Source organism: Nymphaea colorata, chromosome 9 (genome assembly GCF_008831285.2).
Source record: "Nymphaea colorata isolate Beijing-Zhang1983 chromosome 9, ASM883128v2, whole genome shotgun sequence".
In the NCBI taxonomy this organism is placed as follows: Eukaryota; Viridiplantae; Streptophyta; class Magnoliopsida; order Nymphaeales; family Nymphaeaceae; genus Nymphaea; species Nymphaea colorata.
In genome coordinates this window covers 17,315,697-17,328,122 of record NC_045146.1, presented here as the reverse complement: position 1 = coordinate 17,328,122, position 12,426 = coordinate 17,315,697, and the positions used below count along the sequence as shown (strand labels likewise).

The 12,426-nt window shown below is 40.2% G+C and overlaps 2 protein-coding genes across 2 annotated transcripts; one reads left to right on the top strand and one right to left on the bottom strand.

Moving 5' to 3' along the window:
• Nucleotides 1–3,790: 3,790 nt before the first annotated feature.
• On the top strand, nucleotides 3,791–10,407 carry LOC116260631 (subtilisin-like protease SBT2.4). The gene is given in 9 exon segments (XM_050079608.1): nucleotides 3,791–3,854; nucleotides 5,636–5,811; nucleotides 6,011–6,408; nucleotides 6,597–6,692; nucleotides 6,759–6,828; nucleotides 7,000–7,326; nucleotides 7,625–7,966; nucleotides 8,047–8,317; nucleotides 8,446–10,407. Coding segments are annotated over 9 exon segments (2,517 nt in total). The 3' UTR covers nucleotides 9,219–10,407.
• A 135-nt stretch (nucleotides 10,408–10,542) lies between these two features.
• LOC116261066 (probable methyltransferase At1g29790) lies at nucleotides 10,543–12,426 on the bottom strand. Its single transcript, XM_031639671.2, has one exon. It carries the CDS (start codon nucleotides 12,236–12,238, stop codon nucleotides 10,961–10,963), a length of 1,278 nt encoding a protein of 425 aa, XP_031495531.1. The 5' UTR covers nucleotides 12,239–12,426; the 3' UTR covers nucleotides 10,543–10,960.

Here is a 12,426-nt window from a genome sequence, read left to right as displayed (position 1 = left end):
GTTTTCAGCTAAGGTTAAGCTCTACTTGTTTGCAAATGGATGCAGCTTGAGTTGAGCTTAACCGAGTGAGTTCAAGTCAACTCGTGTTGGCTCAACTTATTGCATAGCCACAGGTTCATGGAACAGTATGTTACTGTTCTATTAGCCAAACGATCCTGTAGACACCATCTTCTAGCAGTTGGAGACTCTATTATTTTCACTTACAAGCTCCAAATGAAAGGATCAAGTTTTGCTTGGGTCTGTAATAAGCAATCCAACTTAATCGGATATTTTGAAACTCAGTTTGTAGACACATTCTATACAAACATAAAACAAATGAATACCTTTAGAATGAATGTTTCCTCTGGGTCATGATTGAAAGCACCAAGTTCCATGCTCTCATGTCTACTTCTAAGAAAAAAAATGTCAAAAGAACTTCTTTATCAACCATCTCGAGATCATAATGTTTGAGATTTTAAAGCACCATTGGTTAGTTAACAATTAACCATATTCGCTTTTTCGGATATTCACATATTCATATCCAAATTCGAATAAAGAAAAGTCATATCGAAATTTGAATCTAAAATCTGATTTTACAATCCAAATCCGATTGTTATATTTATATCTGAATCCCAATTTGAATTTTGAACTGTTTTTTTTTTTCAATTTTCAAAATTTAATAGCATTAGATATAGGATATTTGTCTAAAAATGAATTTGATATGAATCTCTGTATGAATTCGATCTGATATATATTTATGTATATCCGAATCCGATCCTAATCGGATATTAATTTTTTTTCATATCCGACTTTTTTGGATCAGTTCGGTCGAATATCCGATTTAATTCAGATATATTGACATCCCTACTCGGGTTGTGGAGATCCTTCTTCCACTCTGCCAAACCCCAAACATGCACCAATTTAAAATAAATGAAAAAAAAAAAAACATAGCAGCCACCGAGCAATATAGTTTAATAGGGTTTGAGGAAATGCATCCAAGACGCCGAAGCCCCTCCCTCTCTTCTCAAATCGTTGGGGTCCGAAGCTGCTTTATGAGTCTATGACTTAGGAGTCTGTTTAGATGAATCTGCTCCATTTTTGGGGCAGGTTCATGGGTACGGTAACATAGTGGTACTGTTACCACTATGTTAACAACCCACCACACTTAAAATAGAGGTTTTAAGGCCCAGCCCCACCACCCTTCAAATTGGTTTTGGGTAGGGTGTGGTATACCCATGAATTAAAGTATTACCATCCCACGGTTTACAGTCCAACGGAATATTACCCGTTGCACTTGCTCTTGCTTGTCTGACCAGTTATGCTACGTCCTTTGAAACCCTTGCTTTAATATACTTGAGATGTTGCCTTTTTTCATGAAAATCGCGTGTGTGTGCGCTTTCGTGATGTTGGTGTCAATGTCACATCTTTTTCAAGGTTTTATATGCATCTTTTGGATTTCGAAATCATGAATTTAAAAGGTTAAATAGATATTTGAAAAGATTCGGAAAAACTCATAGTTCTTGATGCTCTCGATTTTTGAAACGTAAATGCTTCCACCAATAATTTATTCTTCACCAAAGGATCAAATTTTATATATGATAAGTAGGGTTCTATTTTATTAGTATAAATTAAAATACAGACAGCATGACCCCTATCCATAACATATGGATGTTGGGAGGCACAAATTCGCGGTTACATATAGAGCAAGTAGAATATGTATCTAAATACGCCAAACAAGTACAAACCGAACCTATGGAACTAGAAAATAATATTTTTGCGAATCTATTGATGATTGGTTGTTCTGGATCTGTTCGGTAAGCGTAGGCACTTGACCATTCATGTTTAATATTTGTTTAAAAGTATGACTTTAAGGCATAAAAATGATCTTAAAAGGACTGTTATTTAATGTTTTAAATTTCAATTTTGCGGTCTAACGATTTTTCCATACGACTCAATCATATAAAATTGCATCCAAAAGGCATATTTCAACACACATATATATACCACTTTGGTTTTGTCTCTGCTGATTATTTCATATAGTTTTGATTTTCAAAGTAAAAAGAAAGTGTGAACTTGAAGATATACAATAATGGAACTAATATAGATCACCATCTTTCGATGTAAATTCGGTATCCCCTTTCCGAATGAGATGAACTTATGACATTTTAAAGAACTTAGCTCCATTAAAAAAGAGAAGTGGAGCTCTTTGGATCCAGCTATGACCTGCCAACCATTAATTTGATCACTTTCCAACCAATTCCAGCTGCATTATAATAGTAATAAACTGTACTTTGATTCAAATTAGTATTCAGTTCCATTCCTTCTCTCTTTATTGTATATGTGGTCATTGGTTTCTAGGGCTGCACGACGAGTCTAGCTCAAGCGCAAATGTATGCTTGAAACATTAAACAAGTCCAGTTCAAGTTCAAAGAACTCGACTCAGATCGACTACATATATAATGATTGTTGAAATATGATGAGAGAATAGTTAAATGAGTTAAAAGGGATGAGATAGACTTAAGAAAAATGAGTTAAATGAATCGATTTCGAGCTTGATGGTGCATTGTCCAGTCACGCTCGAGCATGTTTTATGGAGCTTGACTCGAATTTGAGCCGAGCTTGAGCTTGAGCTTGAGTTATCTAAGTCGGGTCGAGCATACTGGCTCAAGCCAGTTGCTCGTATGCTGGCTCGAGTTGCGTTAGTGTCATCCCTCCTTGTACCAATGGTGTGGAACTAGTGTGTTAGTTGATGTACATTGCATGAGAACTCCACATCCGTTCAAACTGATTTTCCTCAATAAAGTAATTGAATGCACGCTCATGGCATCGATTGCCAGCTCTTGAAACCTTGTTGTATATTATTATCCGTAAGTGTAATAAAAATTTTCAAAACCAAAAGACAAGAAAGGGGAACGTTGTTTAAACAATTATATATATATATATATATATATATATTAGAAACCAAACATTTAGGTCAATGATAAAACCAGATCTTTTGATTTTGGTTTTTAAAATACCCCTTTTACAATCTAACCTTGTTAATATGATCTTAAGAATGGGTAGATGCAAAACATATACTAAGTTTATCATTTATTAGAAATTAATAGTGTTTTATAACAAGAGAAAATGAACGGCCCCCATGGCATGAAATACAAAAATCAATATTTTTCATTAAAACAACTTGAAATAAAACCCTTTTATATCAAAATAATCTTTATAAACATATTAAGATGTTTGTAGTTTTAGTTTATTTGAAATAGTTTTTTAACCAAAAATCGAAAAGTTTTGTTTTATATATATATATATAATATAGTTGGTTAACAGAATAAAAAAATATAATATCAAAAACTTTTGCAGCTAGAATATCTTCAGAAATATTGAAGTATATCTTCATATGACCCACCTAGATTTACCAGATTAAACAAATGAGGCACAAAGTATCCCTAGTTATGACGCACTACCCCTCCGTCTTCTCTCACTAAACGAGCATCTTTTTTTTTGTGTGTGTGTTTCGATGGAAGGTGAAACCACATCCCTTCGCATGTATAAGCATGTCTGAATTTTTGAGATTGTGGCTATTTCATGCAGTGCTACTGCCTGTTTTTTTTTTTGTTAATATTTTTTTTCAGAGAGAAGTGGATCATGAAAGTTTACTTATAAAATTCTCAGAAGTTTGTTAATTATTTATTAGTCTGTCTGAAACCTGCTTGTCTTTGGGGAACGTTCATTCTCCGAAGTCAAGTCATTCTAAAGATTATCTGATCTTCTCGGGAGCAATTTCACGAGTTATGCTGAAACCACAAGTCCAACCATGACTGGAAATCTTGAGACTCGCAGTCACAGGGCCGGAGCTGGGCAGCCGGCAGGGGTCATGGGTATATATATATATATATATATATATATATATATATATAAGTTTTGCATTTAGTCTATCTAAAAATTTTGAAAAAATTATATTTTGTTCCATGTTAAAATTTTGAAACTATAGTTTATCCTCCAAATAAAAAATTCTTAAGGGTATTTATTTGTTGGCTATCGGTCTCCAACAGTATATTTAACCTTGGACGGAATATACCGTCCATATCAGAAACGGAAACCGAAATGCATGACCCGATGCACAGTTTCCAAAGAAATCCAAATTTTCTGCGTTAAACTTTCGCAGTATGTGGAGAAAAACGTGAGGGAAGAAAGATATCCCGCTCATTTCGGATAAACTTTAAGCTAACTTCTAAATTTATCCCAGAACTAATTAAGCGGGGCCTTATTAAGAGCCAACAGTGCTCACATGTTGCACAGTCTCTCTCTGTCTCTGTGGAGATGTGCCTTCATGCCAAGCGCGTTCCTAGCAGTTTTTCTCATATATTGCTTGTAACGTCCCTCACGTTGTTCGCTAACACGCCCGCGCGCACACACACACACACAGATGCCTCTCTTCAACTATAAAACTCCTGCAGCCCAAGCCAAATGAGTTTGATAGAGCTGAGATTTTTCTGCTTTGTAATAGAAAATAAAAGGTTATACTGAAGAGCATGAGGAATCCATCAGTATCATGGGTTGGACTTATCCTCTCCCTCTCAAGAATAATCTTCATGGTTTTTGCAGAGGAGAGATCCATTTACATAGTTCTATTGCATGGGAAGGGAACAGCATTTCAGGAACATCATCTCGACTCTAGCAGGTAGCTTCTTTGTTATTCTTTTCTTCTTTGGACAGGCAATATCCTCCACATCTTTTATTAGGATGAACCAGATCATCACAGCATAGGAAATTAATATATATATATATATATATATATATATATTCCAATATTGAGCAAGGGCACGGGATACTCACCTAAAGGCCTTGGAGTTGAACCATCTCGAGTTTGACTCCAATTAAACCTGCAAATTTTCATGTAAGATTAAATATGGGATGCTAAAACGACACTCCTAGTGACAAGTGAAGAACACCTGAGAATTAAAACGACCACAGCTTTGGATCCTTACAGTTTGTTTATTTCTTTCTTTTGGCAGTGGAAAATCTACCATTACAACGGATATTAGTCATATGATGTTGTCTAAAATCCTTGCACTAAAAGAAGATTGAGAAATTTCTGTTGGGGTCTTAAATTTTTGTGCCATGATTCCATGAAAATGCCTCGCTTTATAGGATTCCCTAATAAGACCACATTTTTGCTAGAAGTACCTGTTTATTTACAAATGCAACCGTAACTTTTGTAATTTTACAAATTGCACGTCTGAGACCACATTCAGGTGGAGATATCGGATAAATGAAAGCCGTTTGATCGTGAATGGTAGTGGGAAAATGCAGTATAGCAAATTTATTAACACTAATTCAGCTCAAAGCATGATCGGATAAGATATCCAATTCGTCAAATGTGGTAATAGCTGTATCCAATCTGAGTCTGATCTACTCACATTCCTAGCCACCTCCTCTGCTATTCTTGAACATGCAAGATCCTGTAACTTGCTAAAAAAAATAGAAATCCATGCACAGGTTCATTAAAAAAACTACCAAGTTCTCGAATGCCATTCTTTTCTATCAAATAGACAGATTTTGGAATTTATTTCAGAGTGGTGCTTTTCTTCCTGCGAGATTCAAACTGGAAGAAAAAATAACCAGAATAGCCAATATATTTCATTTCGGTTCTTCTAAGCAATCACTTTTCCTGGTGGTGCTCATCTTAGGAAGGTGCAGAGTGAACGTGTGCAGGAGGTGGTGGATCATCACGACCAGCTTCTCAAGAGCACATTGGATACTGCCAGCTACCAGAAGCTTTATAGCTTCTACCACCTCATCAATGGCTTCGCAATCCACACTACTGTTTCTCAGGTTTTCATTCTTTCTAACACAAACTGCAGAGACAGCTCATTGATCACGAAAAGCCAATTTTGCGAAAATCGGAGCATATCGGCAAGATGCTGACCGATACAAGTGTTTTATTTTCTATTTTTAAATCCATTTAAAATATTTAAAATTGCAGATTAATCAGAAATACTTGCAGTAAAAGAAGTGAGGCTGATACTTGCAGGTTGCGAAATTAAGAACAATAAAGGAAGTGAGGACGATAGAGAAAGACAGAGGTGCAAGGCTAATGACAACATATACACCAACCTTTCTTGGTCTTCCAGCAGGAGCATGGGCAAGGGAAGGAGGACCGCAGAATGCAGGCGAGGGAATAGTAATAGGACTAGTCGACAGCGGCATCGACCCAACACACCCAAGCTTTGCAAATACAGCATCAGACCCTTTCTTGCCAAACATTCCCCGTTTCTCTGGCACATGCCAAACAGGTCCCTGGTTCCCAGAGAATTCCTGCAATGGGAAGATAGTTTCTGCTCGTTACTTTTCAGCAGGAGCTGCTGCATTGATGCCTCTAAATGCATCCAAGGATTTCTTGTCACCCTTTGATGCCAATGGGCATGGAAGGCAAGTAAATCCCCAGCACCACAGTGTAAAGAACGGTTATGTTCCACATAATAGAAGTCTGAATTCACATGCTTTGAGCTTCTTCATGTCAAATGAACAATTATCTGAACCTTTGGTAAGGGTGTCTGATGATGTCCGTGACTTGTCAATTGAAGAACGACTAAAATGTAGAAGCATTTATTTTGCAGCCATGTTGCCGCCATTGCTGCTGCAAACTCTGGTGTCCAGGTCATCGTGGATGGCTTTAACTATGGCAGTGCAAGTGGAATGGCCCCCCGAGCTCGGTAAGCCACGATTGGCTACCAACTTTCCAATTTTTTTCAACTCAAGATTTTCTCTTCTCTCTCCAGGATAGCTGTGTACAAGGCATTATATCCAGACATAGCAACCCTAGCTGATGTCCTTTCGGCAATCGATCAAGTAAAATTTCTCATATTTTGGTCGAGGCAGTTTTGCACGCGCACACACAGATGACTTTGTCGAGTACTTAAAATATCAAACAGACCTAGATCTGCATGCAACGCTATCCTAGGGTAATGCTTTCTTGTCTGCTGACATATTGTTACTAATGGGTGATGATCACCTACACAGGCCAGCCAAGATGGAGTGGATATCCTGTCACTGTCAGTTGGACCTGATGAACCTCCCAAAGATAGCCCTTTTACAATGCTGAATGTGTTTGACGTGATGCTCATGTTTGCACAGAGGGCAGGTATTTTTGTTGTTCAAGCAGCAGGAAACAAAGGGCCAGACGCAGGCACTGTCATTTCTTTCAGTCCATGGGTGATGGGGGTTGCTGCCTGTCACACTGATCGAACATATGCACCATATCTGCTGTTAGGCAATTATCTAAGTCTGCCAGGAATTGGCTTGTCAGGCAAGTCCTCTTCATCCATTTACTTTTTAAATTGGTGGAAGGTTTGGAAATATTATGTGTCCCAATAAAATGTACAGCCACCGTGCCACTACATCTACCAGGAGATCATTGTAACTTGAAATTGAAACCTTCCCAAATCGGCCAGGATGAATTCAATGGTTCTGCATAGAATTGTACGTTTCATTAGTTTTTCGGAGAGCCACTCAGACAAGGAGTTGTGTGATTTTCACAATGCTTGGGGTCACTAGATCAACAGTTACTAGTAAATCAAGTTGATGTCTACTTGTATTTTTTTTTAATTCTACTTCCTCGATGACAAAAGTCGCTCCTATACTCCAGATGTAACCCAAGTATCAACTGTGTGCTGCAGCCTCTACCTTGACAGATTACAAGCTTGTTTCAGCAAAGGATGCTGCAGTCTTGCCTAATGTTACAGCTGAGGAATGCCAGAACCCAGATGCATTAACGGCAGAGGTGGTGCAAGGAAGAATCTTGATTTGTTCCTTCTCTGCTGGGTTTTTCCAAAGGAACGCAACAATATATGCAGTTCTCAGGACAGCCAGTAAGCTTGGTGCCATGGGTTTTGTTTTGGTTGCCAACCCACTCTATGGAGATTTTACAGCAGATCCTGTTCCTTTCTCAATTCCAGGCATCATGATTCCCAGAGTCTCTGACGCGCAGGTATAGGGACAATAACTTTCTTTTACACTGCTGTGCTCTTGCAATATCTCAATTATAAGATCGCATGCTTTGTATGGTAGGCACTCATGGAATACTATGAGAATAAAACACACAGAGATGAAACAGGAGTTGCGTATGCATATGGTGCAGCAGCATCAGTCAGATCAGGAAGGGAAGCATCATTTAATGAGAAGGAAGCTCCCATTGTGAGCAGGTTCTCGTCTAGAGGTCCAGGAGTCATTGACTTGAAACTAAGCCCATCAGACATCCTGAAACCAGAAATTCTTGCTCCAGGGCATACCATATGGGCAGCATGGAGCCCAATTAGCATGGTGGATCCTCTTCTTAAAGGTTGACGCATCTTCCCCAGTCATCAATTTTGTCAGTAACCAAGTAATTGTAACTATATAGGACACTGTTCTATCCACCAGCTATAGATCATCTTTCACATTTTTTATCAACTTTGCAACTTGTAACAGGATACAGTTTTGCACCATTATCTGGGACTAGTATGGCAGCACCACATGTAGCAGGGATTGCAGCATTAGTTAAAGAGCTACATCCATCTTGGACTCCAGCCATGGTGGCATCTGCACTTGTAACCACTGCCTCTAAATATGACAATAAGGGTAATCCAATAATGGCAGAAGGTTCCTACGGCAATACAGGTAATTTATATCCTGCTACACCTTTTGATTATGGAGCTGGCCTTATAAATGCAGCCGCAGCTATGGATCCAGGCCTTGCTTTCCAGTCCGGTAATTTTCCTTACCAAATTTTAGTATACAACTATACATATATCAAAGGAAAGAGAAAAGTAACATGCTTTCATTTGTCAGATTTTGAAGATTACATTAGCTTCTTATGTGCAATGCCAAATATGGAACCCCAAGCAGTGCAAGATGCCACTGGTATGCAATGCAGCAATTCATTAGCCTACCCATCTGACCTCAACCTACCATCTATTACTATAGGAGCCCTGAAAGGAGACCGGTCAGTATGGAGGAATGTCACAAATGTCGCGTCAGGGACAGAAACTTACTTGTGCTCTGTATTGCCACCAAGGGGAGTGGAGGTTCAAGTGCTACCATCTTTCTTCACAATAGCTCCACAGGAAACCCAAGATTTAGAAATCAAACTGAGTGTGGTTCAAGCACTTAATGTTTTCAGCTTTGGTGAGATTGTTCTAATAGGAAGCCTTGATCATATAGTGAGACTTCCACTAACAGTATTTACTCTTCCTGTACACTAAGAACAAGAAGATCCATTGATCATATACAAATCAGCTCCATGTACAACAAGCATGTATTTGTACAACAAGCATGTATGACAACCGACGGGGCTTCAGAGGATGTAAGCTACAATCTGGCTATACAAGCATTGGAAAATTTCACATGTTCTAGTCATCCACTTCGGTAATGATTGACAACTGTATATAAATCTCTAACAAGCCGAGCACCTAGGAACATCAAGCCATTATACATCAACCGCACTCCATTCAGATAATGTCAACTTAATGCCGTGAAACAGACTAATATTTTGTCACAATTGACAGCTCTAGATGCACCATACAACAGCTATCCCAAAACGTAATATGACTTACCAACTCCAGATGATACAAGTTTTAGTACCCTTAACAATCTGCAAGTCATGGTCCCCTTTATAAGCTTCTGCTGAAGTTTTTGAGTTTCGCGTTTCTAATAATCTAGTTTGACACTTTACATCTGAAATTACACGTCAACTATATTCTCATTTGATCAAGCATTATAGACTAAAACTCTGATTGTGAACAGACAGAATCACAGGTTCACAGGCTTCCATTTCGTAAGTTTTTATGAAGAAAAAGAATCTCCACAAGCAACGTGTAGGACAGTTACCTGGCTTCCTGTCATTTTCCAACAGGAGACAAGCTTTAATTCACTTGAGGAAAAAGCGCATCACCGAAAAGCATAACAATGAACATGGATTACCAATTTACCATCCAGGAGGGATTCCTTCAGTTGAGGAACCCAATTTCTCTATCACATCCTCAGGTTTGATAAGAAAACCACTTTGTGAGTGTGTGAGAGAGAGAGAGAGAGGGAGGGAGATGCTACCAACATTAGTTTCTGAGCATAGAGCAGGAAAATTCGGTCATCAGCTGAATCAAATCGCAAAAGGAATCATTTTCGAATCAGCAAAAGTTAACATTATTCTTTTAGAAAAACTAGCTCGAAAAAATAAAAGTTTACAAAATATAAAGAATAACAAGCATTACTGGGGATGACAATTGGCACCAACGAATCAGGTGGTGCATGTTCAGATCGATTTTGGTAACACAGAGAAGAAGACCCAAATATGCAAAAATGGCAACTGCATGCCAAAGATTTGTAAGAATTTTTAGGAAAAAACGTATAGTACTGAGTACGTCTGTACTCGAAGGATTACAGCAAATCTCATTCACCTGAAACAAAAGGATCGCATATATCATTCGGATAAGTGCAAATGACAAAAGTCATCGTTTCTCCATATATCAGTCCTCACCACGTTCTCCTCCCTAAAACTCCCAATACGCAGGAAACCAGAGAACAATAAACTTAGGAAACGTAGAAAACGAGAAAGAGAATTAGATTTCCTTCTCAAGATCTCAAGGTGGAACCCATCTGAGAGGTCCAACAGTTTTACATTTCAGAAAGTGTTAGCACAGCAGGTGATTACAGAGCAGCTCTTCACCAACTCTTAGTGCCAAACGTTCCTCCCTCCTTCCATTTCTTGTCGGACAAGGACTGACCTTTCCGAATGAAGTACAACAAAGAGAGCATAAAGTTGTAGTTATCTCCCAGATGCATACATATGAAAGTGAAAGGAAGAAAGGAAGGTAGAAGAAGACAAAGAAGTAACATGGATCCTCGTGGGACCGACGTTGATCCAATTCAGAGAGTATCATACCTTGAACTCAGTTTCTTCTCATTCGGACCTCAGAGCAAAAGAAGAACAAAAAGAATTCCGAACCTTTTATGCTCTCGGTGGCTTTTGAAGAACGGCAGACAAGTAAACGTCTGTCCGGCCGGTTGCCGACGCATCCCCCTTCGGCCCAACGACCCATTTCAGCTTCTTGTACCCGAATTTCTCGATCAGACCAACATAAGTCTTCTTCAATTCCTCCTCGGCGCAGAAGAACTTGTCCAACCAAAGAAGACCCCCCGCCCTCAAAACTCTATCGATATCAAACATCAGAAACTCCATGGACTCGACCGGAATCCAATCACTAAGCAAATGCATTGTATGCACCAGATCGAATGTGCCATCAAAGAAGGGAAACCTCTGTCCCAACGTCAAGAACAAGGGAAACAAACCCCTCGCGGCGACAAACTCGTTGAATGGAGCATTGAGATTCAAAGTAGAGGTAATGACAGTGACGTTCCTCTCGGCCATCCTCGCCGCAAAAGTCCCCGTCCCGCCGCCGACATCGAGCCCAATCCTTATACCACCATTACCCAATGCCAAGACGTCGTCGACAACGAAATCGTTCCGGTCCATGGCCTTTATCCACCTCTGGTTCTCGACCCCTTTAACAATATCGAAGCAATCAACGCAATCATCTGCCGGCTTAGCCTGGCCCTTCCTCGCATTCAAGCACTGGAAGCTCTTGCACCTATAGCGACTCCAACTAACGACCTTATCGGCGACGGGCTTCCACAGAGAAGCAGGGAAGGGGAGGAGGAGCTCCACCTTCGGTGCTGGCGGACGCGATAGGCAGCGCCGGCGAGGCAACGGCTCGCACCCTCTAAGCATAAGCTTCTGAGCGAGGTCCCAATCGTCGGGGCAGGTTTGACCCACCTTGTAGTTCATGTACCGTGCGAGCAAATCCAGGGAGTTGGAGCAAGGGTGACCGATGGAAGCCACCATTTCCGTGATACCCATCTTGGAGTCCTTGCCGAGGGGGAGGGTCTGTGGCTGGAGGTAGAGCTTGAGCTCTCCGGGGATGTTGGGAGCCCAGAAATCGAGGGACTCGTAGCCGCTGAGCTCCTTCTGCATCTGGGAGAGCTTCTTCTGGGCTGCGCCGATCTCCCTGAGGATGAGGGAGACGTGCTCGGAGATGACAGTTATGTTCTTGTGTTCTTGGAGGGTTGGGTGCTGCAGGTGAAGAGGCGGGGAGGTGAAGGCGTACAGAGCGAAGAGATTGGTGATGAGGACGGAGATGAGCATGACGATGTTGAGGCCGGAGGAGCAAATAGTCGATCTCTTGAACTTGGCCGTCCCATCTCCAATCTTGAGCGACACAGACCCCATTGCTTCTGCTTCTGTTGTTTGTTGATTCTCTTGGTGCCACAGTCGAAGAAGTAGCAGAAGAAGAAAGAGAATAGAGAGTGAAAGCGAGGTAGCCTCTGTCTGGCTCCCGCTTTACTGAAACTAGAAGACTTTTGAGCTCTTCTACATCCGATGATGGCCTGAGATCTGGAGCTGCAGTGACTGCTAGA